This window comes from Dipteris shenzhenensis, chromosome 6 (genome assembly GCF_047967505.1).
Source record: "Dipteris shenzhenensis isolate YYH24624 ecotype China chromosome 6, Dip_SZ_1.0, whole genome shotgun sequence".
Classification (NCBI taxonomy): Eukaryota; Viridiplantae; Streptophyta; class Polypodiopsida; order Gleicheniales; family Dipteridaceae; genus Dipteris; species Dipteris shenzhenensis.
In genome coordinates this window covers 14,259,918-14,286,152 of record NC_141601.1, presented here as the reverse complement: position 1 = coordinate 14,286,152, position 26,235 = coordinate 14,259,918, and the positions used below count along the sequence as shown (strand labels likewise).

The 26,235-nt window shown below is 43.1% G+C and overlaps 1 protein-coding gene across 3 annotated transcripts in view; it reads left to right on the top strand.

Annotated features, from left to right (window-relative positions):
- The window catches only part of LOC147900820 (uncharacterized), a 62,684-nt gene extending 42,393 nt beyond the window's left edge, over positions 1–20,291 (top strand). For 2 of the 3 annotated variants that reach the window (XM_087375917.1, XM_087375916.1), the window contains exons 5-6: positions 7,581–7,719; positions 19,929–20,288. In XM_087375917.1, coding sequence (XP_087232043.1) covers positions 7,581–7,719; positions 19,929–19,965 — 176 coding nt within the window. In that variant the 3' untranslated portion in view covers positions 19,966–20,288. Of the gene's footprint in view, positions 1–7,580; positions 7,720–19,928 lie in introns of all 3 variants that reach the window. The other variant, XM_087375918.1, reaches the window with a different exon arrangement.
- Positions 20,292–26,235: the final 5,944 nt, after the last annotated feature.

Here is a 26,235-nt window from a genome sequence, read left to right as displayed (position 1 = left end):
GATTGAAGATGAACTCGACTGGTACAGACTTCTTATTAGGAAGTTTTCATGTATGGGAAACTTATCCTGAAGTCTTTCTGCAAATTACTCTTACAGTTCAAGTGAAAACGTACAATGTCTTTGTTTGCTTTCAGCAGCAAGTATTGCCAGTGATATGATTCTTGAGTTAGGGATACCAAAGGTAAACTGCCATAAGGGCATATTCTGGTAGTCATGCGTAATAGATCTATCTAGATTATATCTCTCTGGTATGGAACGGCAAGATATACGGTCTATGAAGGATATTGCTACATTAGCTATGAGATATGATCATGCATGGGTTCAGCCATCAATGATAATGTAAATTTCAAACTGATAATGTATAAGGATAAGTATCAGTTATGAGTGTACTAACACTTCAGTTTTGTACGTGGATTTGTGCAAATATTTTGAGTTCTGTTTCTTTTATTGTGTGGGAGTTAGGGTAAATTGGCTCTAGGATTGTGGGAAGCAGAATCAACAGTAGCTCAACCCCATTTGTCAAAGTGTGCTGAGCGGCAGTCGTCGTAAAAATGTGCTACTTGAATTGCCTCATGGTGCACCAAAATATGAGTTAGTAAAGCCATATGTTTTCAACATGACTTAGGTGGCAAATCTCCTTAATATAGTGGTGAAATGTTCCAAATTGGGATAATGAGAGTAGAGAAAATGTAGATTGTGTGACAATACAAGAGATTAAGCTAGAGGATCTTTTTAGTTTCAAATGTCTTATTCAAAATAAGGTATGTGGTAGGTCTCATTGTCCCCCTGAATTCATCCAAGCTCCACTTGGTACATTTATTTCCTATTAAACTAAAGACAGCTTCCATTCTCTACATTCATGGAGCCTTTTGCCATAGAGAGGATTTTCTCTACACAGATGATTTTGTTGCTTACTATCAAAGGGTCTTCATATATCACCCTTATTTTCCATGGTCCTTGGTTGATCGTACAAAACATGGTACTAGACAATAGAGATCATCAGATCCATTTGATTCCTTTGTTTGGTGACATCCCTCGGGAGGAGATCTAGCAGCCCTGGTTGGATCAGGGCATTCCGAAAGCCTCAAGGCATTGTCCAATGTACAACAAATCAAGTGTCTCATATGATGGTGAAAAAGAAGCACGGGCTTATGTAGAAAGTTAAGTGCGTCTGGAACACCCAGAGGACCTGGTGTGGAAGGATGTTCTTTTGTACGGATGGTGCTCTCCATTTTCATCTCAGGGAAAGGGTCTCTTTGGCGCATGCTCGTGGGTGGCCTCGCCATGGGTGACCAACTGCGCAAGCGGCGAATTGCTTTCGGTCATTGTGTGTTTTGTACTACGAACCTTGAAACTGTTGGGGTAAAGGCACATTGCCAACCCTTCATTATAAGATAGGACACCTATGACTGTCTTAAGACAGTCATAGGGTAAACCTAATCCTAATAAAACACAAGTGAGTTTAGTTGTTGGGGTAAAGGCACATTGCCAACCCTTCATTATAAGATAGGACACCTATGACTGTCTTAAGACAGTCATAGGGTAAACCTAATCCTAATAAAACACAAGTGAGTTTGTGGTGTGGCTCATCATTCTTCACACCCGCACTAGAGTGTCACTCTCTCTCACTCTCACTCTCTTGCTCCTCTTCCCTTTCACTCCCCCCTTTCAACTGGTATCAGAGCCTATCTAGCTTCTTCTTGCCTACCTAGCCTCCTCTCCCTAGCCTACCCTTTCCGTACGGACAGAGCCGTACGGCCGTACGTCGTTCGTACAACCGTACGCGGCCAGACCTGCGCAGGACGACGGATTGTGGCGGCGCGGCAGATCAGTGCGCACGGCGCAGCAGATCAGGGCGACGGTGAAGGCGCGGGCTGCAAGGTGAAGGCGCGGGCTGCAGGGCGACAGCGCGGGCGCGGGCGTCGTCGGGTTGCGGCTGTACAGCAGCTGCTGTACGCAACATTACGAAGCTGCATCAGGCAGCTGCATAGCTGCGCAGCGGCGCAGCTGCTTCGAGGCAGCCGTACTGACTGCCGTACAGTCGTATGGACTGTCGTACAACTGTGTACAACTGTACGGCGACTCACCTGCAGTCCTTCACCCACCTGCAGGTACAGAAAAGTACAGCAGTCGTCGCCATTTTTGCTGCAAAGACTCGACATTTTTTTTGGGGGGAAGCGTGCCTCTGCAGGGACAGAAAGTACAGCAGGTACTCTGCAGTACATGAAGCATTCCTGATGCATTCCTGAAGCCTTTCAATTGGTATCAGAGGGATATGCTGTTAAAGGGAAAGAACAGCTTGTGTGTAAGCTCAAGAGGAGCTTGTATGGACTCAAGCAGGCGCCAAGGGAATGGTACAAGAAGTTTGATGCCTTCATGCAGTCCCAAGGGTATCATCGGTGTGAGACCGATCATTGCTTGTACACCAAACGGGCAAAGGATGGCAGTTTGATGCTACTCATTCTATATGTGGATGACATGCTTATTGCCAGTAAGTCTCAGCATGAGATTAGTGCTTTGAAGAAACAACTTCATAAGTCTTTTGACATGAAAGACTTGGGTGATGCAAATCATATTCTTGGCATGCGTATTACTCGTGACAGGTCCAAGGGACTTTTGTTTCTGTCACAGGAAGAGTACATTGACAAAGTACTGCAGCGGTTTAAAATGGAGGGGGGGAAGTCCATTAGTACCCCGTTGCCTCCACATTTAAAACTCAGCAGTAAGGACAGCCCCAGATCAGATGATGATAAGGCTGAAATGGCCAAGGTTCCGTATGCGTCTGCAGTTGGATCTTTGATGTATGCCATGGTTGCCACTCGTCCGGATATTGCTTTTGCGGTGGGAGTCATCAGCAGGTATATGGCAAATCCAGGCAAGCGGCATTGGGAAGCAGTGAAAGGTGTCTTGAGGTATCTCAAGGGTACCAAAGACTTGTGCATATGCTATGGTAGGCAAGATGCATTGGTGCATGGTTTTATAGATTCAGACTATGCAGGGAATGCAGATAACCGGAAGTCTACTACCGGTTATATTTTCACATTTGCAGGAGGTGCTATATCATGGGTGTCTCGGTTGCAGAAATGCGTTGCACTGTCAACCACAGAAGCTGAATATGTTGCAGCCACTGAGGCCTGCAAGGAAGCAATATGGCTTACTCGGCTGGTGGGAGATTTGGGCATTACAGGAGATATGCCAGTTTTGCATTGTGATAGTCAGAGTGCTATCATGTTGGCAAAAAATCCGGTCTTTCATCAGAAGACCAAGCACATAGAGGTCAAATATCATTTCATCAGGGAGGTACTGGAAGACAAGCGACTTGAGCTTGTGAAAGTGCACACTGATGATAATCCTGCAGATTTGCTCACTAAGAGCCTGCCTACAGAGCGGTTTGCACATTGCCGCCACATCATGGGATTAGGATGAGACCATTCTTATTTTATGGTCTTGTATACAGTGACTGTATATTGCTGTAATTTTTATTCTTTTCTCCCCTTTAGGCACATTGGCCTTTAGGTGGGAGGTTGTTGGGATAAAGGCACATTGCCAACCCTTCATTATAAGATAGGACACCTATGACTGTCTTAAAGGACACCTATGACTGTCTTAAGACAGTCATAGGGTAAACCTAATCCTAATAAAACACAAGTGAGTTTGTGGTGTGGCTCATCATTCTTCACACCCGCACTAGAGTGTCACTCTCTCTCACTCTCACTCTCTTGCTCCTCTTCCCTTTCACTCCCCCCTTTCAGAAACTTTCCCACATCTTTTCATTTCTGCCCCCAATGGTACATTAGGTGTGGATTTCACTTCTCATGTATGGACTTTGTTCACCAATAGACACATAACGGTTAAAGATTGTGTTATTGGTAACTTTCCGCATGGGATAGATCACCTAGACTTTGCAGTCTTGTTTCATTTTTTAAGATGGACAAGTCTGTGGCATATTTGGTTAACACCAAATGCTTTCATTTTGGATGCAAAAGTTGGCATTAAATCTCACATAGGCTAGGTCATATCAAAGGGCTTCTATTGTGGCAAATCGCTTCCTTGAAGTCAATCCATTTTGTGGAGGAGGACATGGCTATACGTTGGTTGTGCGTCCTTCGTGCTACCCTAGTGGTTCGGAGTTCTTAGAGAGGGATAGCTTGATCATCCACCCAAGTGGCACAAAAGGTGTGGAGTTCACTTCTCGCATATGGACTCTTGACCAATAGACACATAATGGATAAAGAGTGTGCTTTTGTTTAGTTTCCGTATGGGATGGATCACCTAGACTTTGCAGTCTTGTTTCATTTTTTAAGATGGACAAGTCTATGGCATATCTGGTTGACACGGAATGCTTTCATATTGGATGCAAAAGTTTGGCATTAAATCTCACATAGGTCATATCAAAGGGCTCTTATTGTGGCAAATCTCTTCCTTGAAGTCAACCCATTTGGTGGACAAGGACATGGTTTACATTGGTCGTGCAACCTTTGAGCTACCCTAGTGGTTTGGAGTTCTCAGGGAGGAATAGCTTTGGGGTCATGTGGAGAGAGACAAAGAAAGAAAGATGTATCTACGTTTGCAGGAGGCCTCGCGGGCCTATGAGTCAAAGTACAAAACCAAAAGGTAACTCATACAAGCCGCTATGGGCTGAAACAAAGAGCTCACTAAGGCCCTTGCTGAAAGATAAAGTGCTAAACTAGTAAGCAAAATAGCAGAAGAGTATCAGGTGCTCAGAGCTAACTTTCCTAGTACACGCCCCGGATCCATATATCTGGGTACCCTGGTGACTCTCTGATGGGATGTGAGTAGCTCTCGTATCCGCGTCTGTCGAGCTGTAAACAACGCAGTGGAGGGCGTGGTCTCCTCGATCTTTGTATTCAATGGGCTACGTCCAGGGTGACACCTCGTCTTTGGCGGTTTCCTTTGAGGAGGGCTGAAATAGACCAGACCTCGATCGTGCATGCTGTGGTCACTCTCCGTGGAGCATGTGGAGTGTGTGCCTCTCATCTAGTAGCATTGTGGCGGAGACTGTCACTGCTAATCCATGATGCTCTCACTTCATCAAGCTCCTCTCCCTCAGCCTCCCTGATAATAGCTGACTCATATGCATAGAGATTTGTAACACGTGTTTGTGCGCTGTCGATCTCGGGGACCTGTGGCATCGCCCCTGTTGCTCTTTGGTCTGTCGCATCAGTATATCTCTCTTGTCGGCTCATCTCAATTCAGATAAAGACCAACATAAACCTAGTCGGGAAAATGGATCAACCGTGTAAGCGAGCCTCCCTGATAATAGCTGACTCATATGTCTGTAACATGTGTTTGTGCTCTGTCGATCTCGGGGACATGTGGCATCGCCCCCTGTTGCTCTCTGGTCTGTCGCATCAGTATATCTCTCTTGTCGTCTCATCTCAATTCAGATAAAGACCAACATAAACCTAGTCGGGAAAATGGATCAACCGTGTAAGCGGAGCAAAGCCATGCCCCTCTTGAAAGAGGCAATGATATCGCCCTCGGATCTCATAGTAGACTAGGCAGACACATAGAAAGTCCCCCATCTGGCATAGTCTGCAGATCCTCTACTCTTTGGGTATGCCTGTAGCTCTCCTTGCCTCAATCCTTAGCTGATGTGATGAGACTCGCAACTGCTTGATGGTGATCAGGGAATGTGAGACTCTCCTGTCCTCAAGGTACTGAGGTCTGATGATGAGACCATGCTTCGAGACCCTCAAGAAGTGGTCATGGTAGACTGGATCTTGGTGGGAAACTCCTCACCCCCCCAAGCCCTAGACGTATGGAGTTGGAGGAGGTCCAACCGTATGATATGGTTGATCTCATCTCGTGGGATCATCTTGGGTGGTGCATTCATGCTGTACTGAAAGGGGGGAAGTTTGTCTACCAAACCATGTGGATATCCGTGCGTACCATGCTATGTCAACACCGCTCTCTGCCAATCGCCTAGAAGACTCCATTGCTAGCCTCGGTAATCTCCACTGGGGTAAGGCCCATACTTTGTGGAGGAATACCACTGTCTGAAAGATGGCATTAACCTGGAGAGGAGTCATGGTGAACTCTACTTGTATAATGTGATGGCGCATCAAGGGCTTACTTTGAATCATCTTGGATCCCATAGTCATATGTATCTCTTCCATTCCGTCGATGAAATGTCACTCCCCCAGAAAGGTGTTGCACACATGGCAGCCGGTCTCACCAGGGTGTAAAAAAGCACCGCCTCTCTAGTCGGGCCGGGGCACCCCGTCCTCATGTGAGTCATGCTGTACCTACATAGATCATCGTGAAACCTGGTCCGGTCAACACTATCCCCAAATATGTGGAGGACTGCACTATCTCCACTGGCTCATCTCGGTACGTGAAGCTATGGCAACGGGACATTGCTCATGAGGTGTTGAAGATCATAACCTTGGTCCCAAGGTTAATTGTCAAGTGGCTCTCTCTGCAGAACATCTCTAGAGCCTCTAGATGTTTCTGCAATCCCTGTGCCGAGGATGATATGAGGACTATGTCATGTGCGTACAAATAGTATCTGTACCATCAGGTCAGCCAGAAGTGAACCCTTTGCGCCTAGGCAATCTACAAAGGATGTAATCTGATCGATATAGAGCCCAAAGAGAGTCGGTGAGAGGGGGCATCCCGAAGAGAGAGAGAGAGAGAGAGAGAGAGAGAGAGAGAGAGAGAGAGAAATAAATAAATATATACCTTTGTAAGACTGTAATATATCCAATCATAGTCTATGAAAGCCTGAAAGGCCTATGAGACGAAAGAAATTGTTTTGTTCTTTTTTGGGGGGCCCTTGGGTTGATGTTTAACAAAGGATTGTTGTAAGCCTCTTACGATAACTTGCTGCAAGCCTCTACAATTTTCTTCAAAAGCTTCATAGATTGATTTGGATGGATAAACCCTTCTTCAACATGAAGAGTTCATCAATTTTGGATCAGGGCTATGCAGTAAATAAAGGAGTATTTGTATAGAGATAGTTTGAAATGCTTGTAATAAAGATGTTATGTGGATCTTTATAGAAAAAAATTTGAGTTTAATGCAGGGAAGAAAATTGATTTGAAGGGACCTAAGAGTTTGAAACCCTAACGACTAATGTGAGGCCTTAAGTTTTTTTCCTAGTATTGTGGGCCATTCACTCATCTTACGATTTGGTGATCTTGCTTAAAAGTTTGTGCACTTAAAAAATGGTGTAAAGAGAACACTCTATTCCACGTGACCCTGAAAAAAGTCCTAGTGCAAGGGAAAGGCGGCCAAGAAAGACACTATTGTTATTAGAAATCTGTCAAGTAGAAGGATAGTCCAGAAGAAGTGCACCAAAGGAAGATTTAAGCATGCTTGGCACTAGTTTTTATGGGAATGATATGATGTTATAGGATGCTAAATTTTGCCTTCAATTAGTGTCATAAGAGAATAACATGAAGAAGGGAATAACATTTTATGCGCTTGCACACATATTTCATTGCTCTGCACATGAATAGGCTTGTAATAGCATTATCCATTTGGCAAATGTTCCTTGACATGTTTTTGGTGCTGTTTATGTATGATGCAATGATTGTTCTTTTTCCTCATTGTAGGTGGAAGCCACTTTTTGGAGATTAGTCAATTGCTTCGACTTGGGGGCTATGCGCTTTTTTTGGGGTCATTGGGTGGATTTGATGATCCAAGCCTACATCGTGCAACAACACAGATGTCTGGTTGGATTTGTTTAAGCAGGTTTGGATGCTGTGCACCTTTTCCATGGTCTTGATGCCTTGAAAAATGCAATACAAGATGCATCTTCTCCTTGCACTTTTGTGCGCTATCAATGCTATGAAATTGATTGGATATTGCTACTTTTATGTGAATGTGGTATGAGGTGCTCGATCCTTGTAGGAATGACTTGTTTCATGCAGGAATGCTCGATCCTAATTTAGTTGTTTGAGAACTAGGAGATGTTGGCTATCCTATGTGCCTTTAGAAAGTGGCATCACTATCACTATGGGAGCAAGATCATGGTCGAGGGTGACCATAGGATGCTTAGATAGGACATTCACTATACTTTTTACGTAGCCTAGGTGTCAGCCAAGCAAAAGACATGGTCTTTCACAAGGACATTTGGGTGTAGGCATGCTAACCATTAGCAAGGATGAGAGGTGCAGGAGCCCTTTGACCATAGGACGTTCAGATAGGACACTCATACTTTTACGTAGCCTTGGTCTTTAACTAAGGACATTTGGGTGTAGGCGTGCTAACCATTAGCAAGGATGAGAGTTGCCCTTGATAAGTACTTGCATTCATCATTGTTAGCCATCGAGTTGTTAGAATTATTGCCATAACTCTAGGTAGTGACCAATGTAATCCATAAGTGAGTTAGGGGCACTTTTCCCTCACTAGAGGTTTTTCACCCTAACCACAGCTAGTGGGTTAGTGTGGTTTTTTCACCCTAACCACAGCTAGTGGGTTAGTGAGGTTAGGTAGTGACCAATGTAATCCATAAGTGAGTTAGGGGCACTTTTCCCTCACTAGAGGTTTTTCACCCTAACCACAGCTAGTGGGTTAGTGTGGTTTTGCCACTTAGACAAAACCACCTCCACACTACTTTGTAGCTCATCTTATTTATTGCATCTTCAACGTTGTACTTAGGACTTAGTACTGCCATTTTGCATTTTTTTGCTTTTTGCATTGGTGTTGATGCTCGTTTAGTAGCTCCACTACCATAGCTCATTGTATCAGGTCTTTCACAGTCTCATAGACCCATTGGTCTTCCGAAGACTTTAATAAACTTTCTTTCTTTCTTTCTTTCTTCAACTCTAGTCTCTCTGCTTGTCTGCTCCCCTCTTCTTCTCAGATTTAGTATCAGAGCAGCAGCTTGTGGCCCTGGCTTTGCTTTCTGTTCATCCCTACTCTTGTTGCAGGAGGAGAAAACTAGGAAGAACATGGCCACACGGGCTAGAGAGCATGCCATGCTTTCAAAATTCAAGCCTAAAGGGAAAGGGCAGCAAAAGCAACATGCTAATCAGCCTACACATCAACAAAAAGCTGATTCCGGACAGCCCTGTCATAAGGCTAAAGGTATGCAGAGAAGCCAAAGAGGAAGGGTATTTGTCACTACAGCAAGAAGCCGGGTCACTATATTGGTGAATGCAAGAAGAGAATAGCAAAGGAAAAGAAATAGAAAAAGGATTCGGGTATGGCCGTCTCAGATGCATCAGTCTCTAATGCTACAGTCAACTTTGTGGAAGAAGATTATGCCTTTTTGTCTTGCATTTCAGATTTTCAAGTGGCTAGTTTGAAGGGGTGATGTGCAAAAGAGCAAGTACTGAAGTCGAGGGAGTTAAACCAGATTTGGCTTTTAAAGCATATACCCAGCAATATCTTGTGAAGTCATCAATGAGAGTCATGAAATATTTGTACCCCCCAATGGCATTTGTCCTCATTGGGCCACAGACATCACTGTGCACTAGCTGCAATTTCCTTTGTGAGAGTTTTGGACAATTCTTTTGAAAAGGAAACTGATGCATCTTACCCAAAAGACAACCCTCATACACATGTTTGGAAACTGTGTGAATTTGAGGTACATCATTTGCCATGTCCTGTGAATGTAACTTGGCAAGAGCTCTATAATTGAGATGACCCATTCCCTCATGCCAAAGATGAGTTTCAGCAAGCTGTGAATTTGAAATAGCAAATGCTTCAATAGAGAGTGCAGTTGAGTGATCATCAAGGTGATAAAGTCCCTTTTTCAAAGTGCTAGTGAGAACTATGGCATTGTCATCACGAAGATCATATACTAGGCATCTGTATCCATCAAAAATCACTCTGAAACCTGAAGTGGCAATTGCTGATATTGAAATCAAGTTGACTTCTATTCCAGGCACGAAAAGAACCTTAGTCAGAGTGACATGATGGCTTGAAACGGATGTGAGCAGCACATCTCCAATTCCTTTTACAGCATAGGAGGCATGGTTAGCACATGTGACAGTTCCCCCACGAGGTGCATTAGCTAAGGAATGAAAAAACTGTCTGCAAGATGTGACGTGCTTGGAAGCACCACTATCAAACTACCAAGATTGAGTATCATTAGCAGTAAACAATGCATCAACTTGGGAGGGATCAAAGGAGCAATGGACAGCCCATGCCCAATCATCCTGGAGAGCATGTGCATGTGAGGGGGCATCTGTTGGCGCGTGGGATTCAATTGCATGTGAGGCATTAACTGTCAATCCTGCTTTCTTTTTCTCCGAAGCAATGCGCTTCCTGCATTCTGAAATTTCATGCTCAGGCTTGCGACAATATTTGCATCTTTTCTTCTTTGACTTATCTGCTATATTTTTAGATGCATTGGAGGAATTGCCACTGTTAGGCCCATATTTAGGCTTGCCCATAGGCTTGGAAGCCTTGCCTCTTCCTGTCTACTGTGAAGCAAATGCATGATAAGGAATAATAGCTTGTCTATTAGCTCGACTTTGCTCTTCCTGCAAAAGCAAAGTGACTAGTTGATCAAAAGAGAAGTGCTCTGGATTACCCATGGCCACTAATCGAAGGGTTGTAGCAAACCCTTGATATGTATCGGGCAGTCCATTCAATGTGGTACTGACAAGCTGAGAATTTGGCACCACCTCATCAATATTGGCAAGTTGTTCCATGAGGTCCTTGACCTTTGTCAAGTATGCATCCATAGAGTCACCTTCATTCATACGGACTTTCTGCAATTGCCTTCTTAAATATGCAACACGTGCCTCATTGCGAATCTGATAAAGAGAAGCCAATTTGTCACAAGCATCCTTTGCTGTCCTGCAAGACCGGATGTGTGGAATAATGATTCTCTTGCATGATAAAGCAATATAGGAATGTGCATTTGCATCTCTTGCATCCCATCTTGATTGTTCCTGAGTTGGAGGAGCAGCAGCAGGGGTGCTAGAGGATAAGGCATCAGGAGGAGTACCCTCTGCAGAGGGACCAGCAGTAGGGGCAGCCACTGTAGCATTGCTGGCCTCAGATCCAATCCCAGAAACAATATTCAAAAAATGCCTTGCAACAAGAATATGTTTCATGAGATAAGACCACATCGGATAGTTGGTGCCATCCAACTTATCATCTTCACGAAGAATGCCAAATAGATCAAAGCCCCAAATTTAATGAGGGTAAATAGGCCAAAAAGAGGGCAAATACAGAAAAGCCCCAAATTTTGTTGAGATTTTTGCAAATGTGACCCAATGTATTGCAATCTGACCGAATGTCTTGCAAATGTGACTCAATGTCTTGCAATCTGACCCAATGTACTGCAATCTAGACAAGAAATTGCAGGCCAAATCCCAAAACTTTAATGTTCTTGCAAGAAATTGCAACCAAAGGAGGTGAAAAGAACCGAAAGCCCCAAATTTTCCAATGTCCTGCAAAAGCTCCCAAACTGCAAATGTCTATAGATGACCGCAGTGAGGCCCAAAAAAGGTATAGCAAGCAAGAACCAAGAACCTGGTTCACAGCCAATGCTAAAAACAAATACAGAACCTGTATATAGCTTCACACGTGCGAAACCTGTACAGAACTCCCAAAGCAAGTATGAGCTGTACGAACAGCTGATCTGTATGGACGGTATAGATACACTTGTACAGAGCAGGTACAACGTACGGCACATATACAACATACGGAGCAGGTACGTAGTTGTACGGGACGCAGGTATGTAGCGCAGTGTATAGAGCAGGTACGTGGCTGTACGGTGGCGCAGGTACATAGCACAGTGTACGGAGCAGGTACCACTGAAGGGGCGTGGTATTTGCAGGTTGTTTGAGAGGGTGTCCGTACAGTCGCACGGATTGTACGGCGCAGGTAGATCTAAGATCTGTATAGACTGTACGGATTGTTGGACTTGTTCCCTCGTCCCTGGACCTGTAACTCTGATACCACTGAAGGGGCGATGTGCAAAAGAGCAAGTACTGAAGTCGAGGGAGATAAACCATCACGTCAACTAGATTGAAATAAAATGAAAAGTACATAGTACTTGAAGGTAGACCCTAGGACTAAGTGTCCTAGGTGTCACATAGGACTAAATATCCTATGTGGCATAAAAGGCACTAAAACACTAAGTGCCTATAACTATGCCTACAAGGCACATACCATGGCCCATAGGGCATCACTAGAACTGGAAGAAGATGGCCTACATAGTTCAGATACTACAGCCACTCTTGAGGACGATTCTTATGCTTTCCTGACTTGCAGCTATGACCCTTCGAAGGATGCATGCACTTTCAGTGTCAATGAGACATTGAACACATGGTATTTTGATAGGGGTGCATCCAAGCACATCACTTCAAGGAAGAGTTTTTTTGCATCTTTGCATACACCATCCGTTGAAAAGAGGGTGACTTGTGCAAACAATTCTTCTTATTCAGTGTGTGGAGTGGGTGACACTATACTTACCTCCATGGATGGCACAAATTTCAGAAGTTTTGATGTTCTTTATGTGCGTGGTATCAAGAAGAATTTACTTTCAGTGTCCTCACTCAATCGAGGAGGATTTCAGGTAATCTTTGAAGATGTCAAGTATGCAGTCAGAGACAAAGAAAATAATTATGCTTTGATGTTGTTTGGTACTTTGTATCGGGGTCTTTTTCAGCTTGATGTTTATGAGAAAAGATCCGATCTTGCACTTGCGGCGGTAAATACTCTCATTGCTGCCATGCAGAATGCGGAGTTATGACATGCCAGATTTGGACACATGAGCTATGGCAGCTTGATGACACTTCAGAAGCATGCTATGGTTGATGCATTACCTCCTTTGAAGTCACCTCCTCCTCATGCTTGTGAAGGGTGCATCCTTGGTAAGATGCATAGATTTCCCTTTAAAAAGGATGGTACAGTACGAGCTGTCTGGAAATTACAGCTCATACATAATGATGTCTGTGGTCCCATGAGGATACCTGCTTTGGGTGGTTATCTGTATTATGTCACATTTATAGATGACTACACAAATTACACTTGGGTCTATGGCTTGAAGAAAAAATCAGATGTGTTTATGCATTTCAAACACTTTATGGGCCAAGGTTGGAAATGAGACAAGACTCAAGGTGCATATGTCTCATGAATTTGAGGCATTTTGAAGGAGAAAGGCATCACACATCAATTTATAGTGAGGCTTACCCCTCAGCAAAATGGCAAAGCTGAGCGGAAAAATAGAACTCTCATGGAGATGGATAGATACATGCTCACTAGCAAGAAGTTGCCTCACAGATTCTGACTCGAAGGGCTCATGTGTGCCAATTATGTTTTGAATCGGGCTCCCACAAAGGCTTTGAAGACAATCACTCCCTACAAGGGTTGGCATGGGAGAAAGCCTTTAGTGGATCGTTTTCGTGTCTTTGGATGTGTTGCATATGCCCACGTGTCTGTGGAGTTTTGACATAAGTTGTCAGATAAGGCACTAAAGTGTATCTTTGTTGGGTATAGTGCAGAAAGCAAAGGCTATTGTCTCTACAATCCTGCCACACGCAAGATTTTTGTGAGTAGAGATGTAAATTTTTCAGAGAATTTAGCTCATACACATGCTGATTTTACTATTCTAGCTTCTTCAGATGATGTTTTTGAGGGGTTCCTTCCTATTGCTTTTGGTTCCCCAACTGATGCTCATGCTGAAAATCAGCATTTACAGCAGCAGCCTCTTGCTCCACATGCCCTGATTCAGCCGCGTGCTGATTTTGTTCCTCCACAGGTAGTGGATGATGTTGTCAGGCAAGAGATTCAAGAGATACATGTAGCAAAAACAGTTCTGAACTGGTTGCTATAGACTCTCAGGGAGAGTCGACTTGAGGCACCTTTGCCTGGCAGGACTCGTAGTGCAGCAAGGCACGCAGGGGAGGCTCTTTCTGTTGAATCAGCTTATGTAGATACTCTTCTTGATGAAGAAGAAGTTGATACTTTCGAAGAAGCTAAGGATAATGTGCACTGGATGAATGCCATGCACAATGAATTGCAGATCATTGAGAAAAATCAGACTTGGGATGTTGTCGATCTACCACCAGGAAAACATGCGATTGGTACGAAATGGGTTTTCAAAGTGAAAAGAAAGCCAAATGGGTCCATTGATAGATACAAGGCACGGCTGGTTGCCAAAGGCTATGCTCAGAAAAAGGGCATAGATTATGAGGAGACTTTTACTCCTACATCTTGGATGACAACTATCAGATCAATTATTGCCATGGCTGCAACCTTTGTTTGGAATGTCCATCAGTTGGACATAAAAACAGCTTTCCTTAATGGGGACTTGTAGGAAGAGGTTTATGTCAAACAACCTTCTGGCTTTGAACTTTCGGGCAATGCACTTCAAGTTTGCAAGCTGAATAAAGCTTTACATGTGCATGGTATGCCAAGATTGATGCCTTCCTGGCAAGCAAGGGGTTACACAATAGTCCCATTAAGAGCACCCTCTACATCAAGAAGGATGGGGGGGATATTTTAGTCATCATTCTTTATGTAGATGACATGCTGCTCACAGGGTCAAATGAGGAAATAATTGCAAATTTCAAGGCTAAATTTGACATGACAGATTTGGGAACGTTAAATTTTTATTTGGGGATCCAGCCCATACAAGACAAGCGTGGCATTGTTATGTCTCAATCCAAGTATGTGCAAAAGCTCTTGGATAGATTCAACATGTAAGATTGTAAGCCTACAACCACTCCCATGGAGCTAGGGCTGAAGCTTACTATGTATGATACAGGCGAATCAGTGGATGCCACACTTTACAGCCATGCTGTTGGATGCCTTATTTATTTGTGCAATACACGGCCCGATATCCACTATGTAGTATCTCAGGTGAGTAGGTATATGCACAGCCCAAAGACAACACATTGGTAGGCTGTAAACGCATCTTTCGTTACCTGCAAGGCACAGCCTTATGGCTTGATGCTTCCCGGGGGGTCACTTGCAGATGCATGGTTACAGTGACTCAGATTGGGTTGGAGACTATGACACTAGGCAGTCCATAAGTGGTAATTGTTTCTTTTTGGGCAAAGCTTGCATTTCTTGGCTGAGCAAGAAACAATCTAGTGTCTAGTGTCCATAAGTGGTAATTCTTTCTTTTTGGGCAAAGCTTGCATTTCTTGGCTGAGCAAGAAACAATCTAGTGTGGCTACTTCCTCATGTGAAGATGAGTAAAGGGAAGCTTTCACAGCGACAATTGAATGTGTTTGGCTGCGTCGTTTGTTTGCTGATCTTTATCTCTCATTGGACGATCCTTCTTTGATTCTCACTGATAGTTAGAGTGCTATAGTAGTGGCAAAGAATCCTGGGTTTCATGCTCACACGAAGCACATTGAGGTTCATTATCATTATGTCAGAGATAAGTTGCATGCAGGGGAGATCAGTATGATCTATGTGTCAACACATGACAATGTTGCAGACATCTTCACCAAAGCACTTCCACGTGAGAAGTTTGAGGCCATTTCTCAGTGCCCTGAACTTATATCCTAACCACAGTTAGTGGGTTAGTGTGGTTTTGTCACTTAGACAAAACCCACCTCCACAGTACTTTGTAGCTATCTTATTTATTGCATCTTCAACGTTTGCTCTTCAACTCTAGTCTCTCTGCTTGTTTGCCTCCCTCTTCTTCTCACACAAGTTGCTTTGCATCTTTCAAATTTCTCACAGATAATGTGGACAGCTTTATTATGGCGAGCCACATGAAGATTTGAATTTGGCTAGTGGCAAAGGGATACAACTAGTTTGATGGTGTTGATTATTCAGAGACTTTTGCACCCGTGGCAAAACTCAGTACAATTAGAACTATATGTTCTATTGCTGCATAGAAGAGCTGGCCCATCTTGCAAATAAGATGCCAGATTTGCATTTCAAATGGTTACTTGGGAGAGTGAGGTGTATGTAGAACAGCCAGAAGGTTTTGTTTAAATGAGACAAAAACAACGTATATGGCTTAAAACAGACACCTAGAGCATGGTATCCCAATCTTTATTTTTTTAGAAAAGGAGAAAATCTGGTGCTTGTAATTGTGTATGCCATTATGATAAAATTAATACACTCATTTCTTTTCCCCAAAGAAAATAAACTTTTATTAGTGTTTGAGAAAAAGACAACCATACAAATCAGTGATCCATGTGGCGCTAATATAAAAGGTGCTGATTGTCGACGAGTCTGTTCCTAGATAACCCAACTCGCTGGCTAGGGAATCTTAGAAACAAGGGCCAACAATGAGGTAGGGGACTATACAACTAACGGATGCCTTGCTTCGTGATTGTGTAGAAAATGCCTGCAGGCCAAGCCTTGTAGAAAAGCATCTGCCTTTTTGGCAGCCATGTGAGAACCTGTCGTCCCTTGTTCCCATATCATGCCAAACGACAACGAAGGTGGCTGTCGGGGGTACCTGTTGGTCTCCTATTGCCAAACTGCAATGGCCGATCCAGATGTTCCAAGCAGTATTGCTGGCCACTGTTTCCCAAACACCGTCCTCCAGTGAAGGCATAGACCGCCGCTGGTGGGAAGGAGAAGTCACATCATGCACCTCAATTTGGAAGGCCCTCTGTCCAAAAAACCCTATAGGCTGGCAAAACCATCTCTATCAAAATGGCATGACTCCCTTTGTTAGCCAAGCTGCCCTGCTTGAAGTGAACTCCCGCTACATCTTTGCATATCTTAGCCACGATCTAGAGGCCCCCCTTACCAAATCTTTATGGTGCGACTTGCATTTGCTCCAACCATTGGGTAATGGACAATCTCCCATGAGCCACCATCTAGAAGAAATATGTAATCTTTTGTAGCCGGAGGCTAGTCATAGGCACAACTAAAATTTGGTAATGACCTCTAGGGGCACCAGTTGCTCTACTCAATGTCGATCTCTCGAATGTGTCTAGTGGTTGCTTAAGTTGACAATGATGATCGGTGCATGTAGTTTCCAAGAAAAAGGATACTTATGTATCTGTGCCAGAACCACTCACTTGGATCCCACTACACCTCTCATAGGAGGTGGCTCTCCCACAACCAAAGCTACCATTGCGACCGGACCTGCGTCAAAGTGATTGATGTTGGGTCAATGGACCATCCCTTACCAATATGATGCACCCTAATCTACTGCCACTCAAGCATATCTAGGGCCTCGTCCAACTTTGGGTCTCCTTATGTATTTGGCTGAAGAAGACCCCTTGGCCCCACTTTCAAGCATGGGGCAAAAAGCGCTGAGGACGCCATGCATGAAAAGGATCCTTGGAGGCACCCCTATCCTAGAGACTTGTCCATCCCAACTAGGGGAGGCTTTGTGCAGACCAACCCCTCCAAGACTTAGGGATGGCAAATTCTATCTCCAATTTCCTCGCACGTGCCTCCGTCTCTAGGGAAAGAAGACTCCATGCTCTAAAGCTAGCCTGGCCGCTGTCCCACTGTGCCCATTCAATGTGCATCTGCTAATCTCTTGTGATGGCACCGTGGGAGCTATGCCCTGAACCAATGAAAGGGTGGGCAAGGACTGTGATGAGGAAGATGAGCTTTGGTGAGAGTGCTTAGGCAAGGGTGGACGTTGTGAGGCAGGAGAAGCGAGTAGGATGAAGGAATGATTGGGGAGTGGGCTTGAGGGTGATCATCAAATGCTAGTACTACTGAGGCAGCAAGGGAGGATGGGATGGGTGGGCGGGGGAATCGAGGGTGGAGGCAGAGGTGGAGAAGAGAGAGGGCTTGGAGGCAGGGGTGGGATTGATGATGGTAAGGGAAGGAGTAGGAGGAGGAACCTCTCTGGCACTCGGCCTTGAGGTAGTCTCTTGTGCCGGCTAGGAACCCTGAGGTGCCATCATTTGCAAGGATAGAGGCTGTTGTAGGCCAGGACTAGCACGGTTCTGAAACAAGTTCCAATGGAAGATGAAATGGGACAATCCCCTTATTCTTGGGCTGATATGTTTGGCTGTTCTTTTTCTGAAAATGACCTCCCTTTTGCTGAAATTCACCCTTTCCTTGGGTGGCAAGTGCTTGGTCACCTTGATGGGAAGAATAGGAGGTCCTCTCCTCTTCCGGTAACAACCACCCAACTAGCTCATCAAATGAGAGAGGGGCTGCCCTGAGCATAATAGTCAAAGAGGTAACAAATGTGCCATAAGAGGGAGCCAAGTTGTTGAGAGTGATAGAGACTAATTTCTTGTCATCTATTTCCTCATCAACACTTGCTAACTGATCTCTGAGATCAGTGATCTTTGTAATGTGCTCTGTGATTGTCTGACCTTCTTGCATCTTCTGCTCCTTGAGCTTATTGGTCAATGGAATGATCCTTGCCTCATTCTTGACATCTGTGGAAGCCTTGGGAAGCGAGGCATCATTGGAAACGGTGGCACATGGTGTGTCGTCCCTGTGTTGTCAACTATGAAACCATGGTGCCTGTGTGTCAAGGAAAACAGGCTCCATAAGGGCCTGGGTAGTGGTGGGGAACTTAGCTAACTTGGCTTCTAGTGGCAGTGAGGCCTACAATGTGGCCCACCACTGCTCTGTCCTGCAGAGACTACAGCTATTTGTACCTATTGCTTGTCCTGGTAGAGGGAAATCCAACTGGCTGTGGGAGATGAGGGAGTTGCCATGAGAGAAGTACGATTTATTGTATTTTGGCACAGAAATGGGTCTTACCTTTTGCTCTACAAATCAACAGGTTGCTGATATCTTTACAAAGCCAGTGAGTGGTGATATGCTTGGGTTAGACCAGCCAGACATGCTTGGGTTGAGTGGTGTATAGACATGCTTTGGGGTTGCTGGATATCAAAGGGAGTGTTAGAGGCTACTAAATTTGATGTCTCTTTTAGACCAGCCAGTGGGTGTAGTTAAATTATCAGTTAAGCTCAGCTAGGGCAGCTTATGAATATAATATGTCAATTGCATTTTTTGACCTGCCATGGGCAGTGCCACATCATCAGGAGCCCTAAAAGTCCTATAGAGTATTTGTGTCTTCTTCTTACACACATCATTTACACTGTCCCTCTCCGATAATGAGAGTTTTATTCATATCGGCTGGCTGTTTTTTGGGTTCCCACTTGCTTCTTCTTGTCCCACAGTTTTGTGGAGATGGATCCATATAAACTTACGGTGATCCTGGAGTGGCCTGATTTGAAGATAATGCATTTGGTGAGGTTATTCTTAATTTTATATTCTTCTATCCATCGAGGCAGTTGCAAAGACCATTGCTTGTGAGGAATGCCTATGGAATCAGAAAAGGATATGTATGATATAAGATATGCAGCAAGATGGATGTCATATCTGTCCATATGCAAGACATCGAGATATGCATCTGATGCTGGGACAGCTTGAGACGTACTTTTATTGGCATCAGATTTGTGAAGATTTTGTCGGTATGTTTGTTCGTCTCCTATTTGTCAAAAGGCTAAATATGACTCTCTGAAACCGTAGGGGTTTATATAGGATTTACTAGTTCCAGAGGCATCATGGGAACACCTGGCTATTACACTATGTCAGTCTTAGTTCACTCATGCTTAGGTTGTATAGATGTGCCTGAAAGCTTGATGTTAAAGACGGAATTCTGGTCTTACCTTCCAAACACTAACATAGATTTCCATATGTACCATACAATCTATACAATTAAATCATAGCAGAAATTCACCTTAACAAACCATATATTCTTGGTTCTTTTGGTATATAAAATGCCTTCATTATCTGGGATGACACAAGAATCTATATACATCCAGATGATTTGTGGTTCTCAAAGAGTGGTTATGATGTAAAAGTTCTGTATTTTGTCACATTGGGCAGAAAGATGTGGCAAACGCTAACACAGATCCCCACTCATAAACCTTAAAATCCAGTCAAGATATGAGGCATAGATGTAGAGCTAAGCAAACCATATTGTCATGGTTCTTTTTTGTTGATGCACTAATATCCAATATGTTTTTTGGAGTAGCAAGAGAATATCCACCAGGGTTTTATTTAAATTGTTTTGTTTCTATGTGCAGGGCTGAAGGTGTGGCTCTTTGGCAAAGGGTGAAATGAGGATGAAATTAGGCCGTGCTGGCTATTAGTTGATTATTGTAAGCCTCTGTTTCAATGGCCTATGTTTTGCAGTTCACCATGTTGTGATTTTTGGGTCTGTGAAGATACTTGGGTACCTTTTGAGAACTATTGCTGCTCTGATTCATAAAAGACATGAGGGCAGTTGTGACGTTATTTCTAAGTAGTTCTAAATGGAGGAGTTTTGAGAAATCCAGTTAGGTAGCATGGCAATTACTGTGTATTGGCTTCCTATAGTCGGCATTTTCAGTTCAAACCCTCTGCTAACTTGTGTGACCGTAAACTAGAGTTTTCTGATTATCTAAAGTTATTGTTTTAGCCTATTTTAGTAGTAATCGAGCTGTTCATTTTAAACTTTCTTTGCATTTGTCTTGCTGGATGTGGGTGTATTATTAATAGGAGACAGGTGTACTCTTGCACTGAGTTTCTTGTCTGACTGGAAACAGAATCCTGGCTCCTTTTGCACTCCAAAAGTTAGAATTCTTCCAGTGTGTTTAAAGGGGTTGCATTTCAATTGTCTCTTTGAGATCCAACTGAGAAATACGGTGAATACTTGAGCGCAAGTTTGTAAAGAATTATTGAGGGAGAAGCTTTTTCTTTGCTTGTATTTGCCACAGTTTAGGGTAAGGCGTGGATTATTTTTTGCCTGCAGTTCTTGGACAAATCCATGTTGGGGTTTCTCACAGCTTCTGTTGTGTATTATCTTGCTAGAAGCTACTTTCCAAGAGGCTGCAATACTGCTACTCAGTCATGGATGGTATTGGTGGCTGGAAACAATGTTCATAATTAATCATAGGTTTGTGGAAAGGGGCTTACCCTAACACAGATGGAAGAGGACTAAATAATTGGATTTTGCAGTCTGGATGAACTAAGGCACCATGTGATAAATGACTATCAGGAGAAAGACTACTTGCTTTCTAATTGACCAATTTGTGCATGACTGATACATGAGAAGTGTCTGGGCTTCGTGAACAGAAAAGAAGTGGCTAGGCTTTAACATTTACATATACTCTTCACAGATAGATCAGGATTCAAAGAAGTGAAATGACTTTTGCTTGGAGTAAGAGCGAAAGATCTCTCTCTATTGGACCTAATTTTATTTTCAGCTTTGACGGTTCGCAAGGTTTGACCAAATGTGGACACAATGCTGGGCTATATTATACTTTGTTTGATAACACATTTATGATGTGTTTCTAAGTGCAAACTTTGTATATGAGGGGTTCGGTAAATTCCAAGCTGGTCTTAAGATGATGATCCTTCTAACCATTAGAAACACACCCACTAGTAGGCAGGCAAAAATGGCGTCACCAAAAGTAGCACCACCACCACCTTAACAAAGTAAACCCTTTTTCTTCTCCCGTGCTCCTAGATTTTCAATTCTCTTTTGGCTTAGTTAGCATGCTAAGTTCTTATGGAGCTTCTTCATGTGACTTGGGGGAAGCTCTTCTCAAAGGTGGTCCTTAGGTGTGGCCATATGAGCTCGAATTGCAGCATTCCCAATAGCCATTGCCATTTGGATCTATCTTCCCGAGAACAGCAGCATGAAATATATGAACTCTAGGATTGTGCAGTGGTGGGATGCATTGTGGGCTCACCTACTTGATGGCGAGCTTTGAGACTGGGTCTAGGCAAGCTTATCTCTAGACGGACATTAGATACAAGGGGTCACCATTTGCGGAAGAGGAGGCTTCTTCACCTCTCCTTGCTAGAGACTAGTAAGCCTCTGATAGAGAGGACTTTTGTGTACTTTGATATATAATTGTCTTCTTGTCTCGTAGCAGCACGATATCGCAATGGAGGACATGGGCTCGATACATCCTCGTGCACCCAGGTTCCCAGGCATTGCTATTTTCCAAGTCTTCCTTGGGAGGTACAGAGGGATTATCCATGGTTTTATCATCTCCCTTCTAGAGGAAGGGTGGACGCGAGCTCTCTGGTTGTGAACCTCTATCCTTACCTCCTTGTGGGAGAGGAAGGGTAGACGCGAGCTTTTTGGTTGTGAACCTCAATCCTCTCCCTCCTTGTGGCTTCTAGGAGTTTGAAAGAGAGGAGGATCATGACGGGGGTCAGTGGGGTGAGGGTTATGTATTGGAGGAGATGAAGGTAGCGGTGTTGGATCCTCTGGCTACTGTGAGGCTGGAGATGCTCTTTCAAACTCTCTTAGGGTTCCCTTGCACTCTCCTTACCTAGGGCCCATATACATTCTAGGGCAAACGATCTTTCTCTTGTCGACCTGCCTTTGAGCATTCTTCGTTGCATGCCTGCCTTTCTTCTTTCCCTTTGCCTGAGTCCACATCCCACGTGTTGGGGCCATCACAAGATGGGAAACCTATGCACGAGGACACTACGATCTTCCCACCTCCCCCTCAAAGAGCAAGTCAAAACATCGAGCGATTGTGTTCGAGCGAGCCTAGAGTTCGAGCGATGCTTGTGAGGAAGTTTGTCTAAACCTATAGTAGCAATAATTTTTTATTGAAAATGGTTGAATCTACATGACACTATCAGAGATTATTTTTACTTATTTTCACAAAGATAAAACTTACTATTGGATAACTCATAAATCCATGCCACTATTAGAGATTGTTTTTACTTATTTTTACAAAGATAAAACTTACTATTGGATAACTCATAAATCCATGCAAGTTAGCAATCATTCTATGAATAGAAATTCTTGGTAACATACAAAGAGAAAACATATAATTCGATAAATAAAAAATCCGTGCAAGCTAGCAATTATTCGATGGGTACAAAAGGAAAAATGTTGCAATGTCTACATCTCGAGTTGGTCACTCAAAATCATGTAAGATAGCACGTGAGTTGAAGGGGTTTCTTTGTTTTGTGGAGTTACATACAAACAACAATAGTCCCACCCATGATATAGAAGCTCCTCTTAGCAAAACCCATCACAAATAGCTATTTGTAGCTCATTGATTTTTATGCTACCCATATGATTTGATCCATTTTGTACGTGAAATGATCATATGAATAAAATGTTTAAACTATGGAACTAATAAATTATTGATTACCTTATGACCATGATGTTAACTAAATATAGATCACCTTCATATGTACATGACCATGTATACACCTCTTGGATGGAGGGAGGAAACCAAGGACTCGAACTCTATATGAGAAAAATCTATGGTCGGAAGAAAATATAGAGTTTGATAAGGTCTAGCTCTAATGAAACAAAGATATGTACAAACTTTCTAAATCTCTAGAAATTTGACACTTTAGCATGATAAATGGATTCATTCATATCTTTTCGATCATTGTGACTATAAACATGACCATATTTGGAGTCCGATTGACCAAGTTATGACCCAAATAAAATTGGCAGGAGGAGCCTCCCAAGAGGCCGCGATATCGAGGCCTTCTGGGAGGCTTCCCCTCCCATTAGTTTTTTCCTTGAAAATGGAAATTTCACAAGAAAAACACATACTTTGACCCCTTTCTTTCACCCCTCATTCTTCCTTGACCCTTGCAAAAACATAGCCAAACATTTTTAGAAATTGTTGTTTGTACGTAAGACAATTGATTACTCATGATATCATGGGTAGGACAACCACCGTAAAAGTAAGCAATGCATGATACTTTTTTAACATAAATCATCACACTAGAATGTCAAAATTTATGAAAGTCTTTGCTTGAACTGTCGCCTCGCTCGAACACAGTTGCTCGAATTCTCGTAATCCTCCCCCTCAAAGACCTGTTCCTAAGTAGTCCCTATCCATCTCTCTCTCATTACCTTTGTTACTAGACTTTCCTCCTCTTTGGCCCCTCGGTTGTCTTTTCTTGATGACATTTCCCGAGGTAGACGCTCTCGCTTACAGACAAAAGAGAGGTCCCTTTTCATGTCAACCCATAGGAAGCAACTCCAACAACTTGAAGTTTGTTGGTGACAAGCTTGGTTCACTAGATTGCAAGATAGCCTTGGATACATCTTTGACAAGTATTGACACGATCCGATATTAGAGCGAGGGGGGGGGGGGGGTAGGGGGGGAGGGAGGGAGGGAGATTTGATGTGACTTGGCTTCGTGTCCATTAGGAGGCATAGGGTGCAGCAGCCAAAGTTAATGTGGTTAGCAGACCAATATGATGTCATCTAACTCAAGCTAGAGGTTGTGGAGGCTAGGCATGCAGCGCTGATACCATTTCTCAAGGACCAAAGATGATGATGCAATTCTTTCAAATCATTGGCCTTAGATTAGTAGGAGCCCAACTCTCTATGTTCTATAAGACTTAGGCTAGATGCTTATTGATTCTCAAGAGATTTTGGAGATGACCACCTCTTGCTATAGTTAGTTGTTTTGGGTTGGTGAGCCTATGTCCCAGATCGCGCCTTCTAAGAGGAGGTTGGGGCCCATCATGTACCTTCGATTATCATATAGTCCATGATGAGTTGGATACAAATAGTGAGATGTATGAGGCCTTGAAGGCTCTTTTGGTGAAGAAATGCCTAGGAGAAGATAGTCTTTCTTTGATAGCTGTGGGACTTGATAGGCACCCCCCTCTGCTACACGTTTGATAATAATTTTGATTCAAAAGAGATGCTTGTCTCTTTCGCATAGATGGATATACTTGGCCTCCAAGTAGAGGGAATGAAGTTGATATTTGCCAAACACTCTCCTAAACATCATTTTCTGAAGAAAAAAATTAGGCTATAAATGGCTATTTAAATGCTTTTGAAATCATGACTATGGACTAAAGTTAAGAGTTGAGGATTTTAAGCATGGAGGCTCTCCAAATCCATATTCGAAGGTACATAAATTTTATTGAAGTACGAGGGAATAAAAGTGTAATTGTAAAAATTATACCTCTCTAAACATTCTTTAAGTGCAATATTAAAAAGAAAACTACTTTCGTGGTGTAGGGCTTAAATGCACATTCAAAAATGAACAGTTCTGCTAATGTGTATAAGGATGGCCTCAAAAACTAAGCAAGATGCAGCTGTAATCTTGATACAAATGTGGATACTAGGTAGAAGTGTGTACAACTAATCATGATATAGTTGGCTACTAACTACGCAAGTAGTTGATTGGCAAAGTAAGCTTTCGAAATTGCTTGCAACTTGTTGCAAACCATCATAAAAAGTAATGCAAAAGTTGAGCATGCAAGCTTATTCTAATGGAGCAAATAAGTTGATTTAAGTGGGCATTTTGAGTGATTTTAACAAGTATGCTAACTGAACATTCAAACTAGCTGGTTGCTATGCTAGGTAGAGTTGAATATTTTATTAGTCTTAAAAGTGGGCATGCAATATGTGTTGCTAGTTGGTTGCAGTGGCTACAAAACTTGAGCACAAGGACTGGCTACCTTAAACTTCACCACAATTGAGCACAAGAGCTGATTGTTAGGGTAGAAATTAAGCCGAAATGGAGCACAAAAGCTAACTATTAATAAATAGAGATTGAGCCACTTTTGAGCACAAGAGCTAATTGTTTGGTTAATCATTAGAACTGTAAAATGGCAAACTGTAGCAGGCTATATAACTAAGCACAAAGGCTAGAGTTACTTTGAGAATATAATTTCAAGGCATACAAAGCTAACCAAAAAACAAAGTACATAGAGGATATGGCATCTATTTTGGGTAAATGAATCAACATTTAGTCCATCAGCAATGACTTGACTAGTGGCATATTTGTTGCAATTTCCCTTGACAAGATTTGGGCAAAATTATAGTCCTCAGTAGTAGCCCGATTAACAACATATTAGTGCATAATTTCAAGAAAAAGACAAGACAACTCAACACCCATCTACTATGTTGAGGCTTAAATCATATGAATGCATGCTTCTATATCATCTCACAAAAAGAGTACATTCCTTTATGAAGACCCATTGGGTAGTTGGAGCCAAAATTTTAACAAACTTAGAGGCCAAAAAACTAAAATGTTGTTTGCAATTAGGGATAGAAGCCCAACTTGGAAGATTACGTAGAAGGGACAAAGAAAGCCCACGACTATCTTGTTTGAAAAGAAACGTGTAGGTGCATCGAAGACATATCCCCAATAGCTCCACTCAAGAGAAAACTTGGAATTAATACCCAAGCAACGCCACCCATGAGCTCGAGAAGTTCCAAAAGATGTAGCCCAAGCATTCTACTGCCCTCTAGTCCAACATCGATGTGCTACTGATCCATTAAAGTGGTCATGGGAGGGCTCAAGTTCAAAGGTGGGAAGACAAAATTCACCACCTGCTATACAACTATTATGGTTCTGTTGGCTAGAAACAATGGCCAAGGCAAAGGAGGAC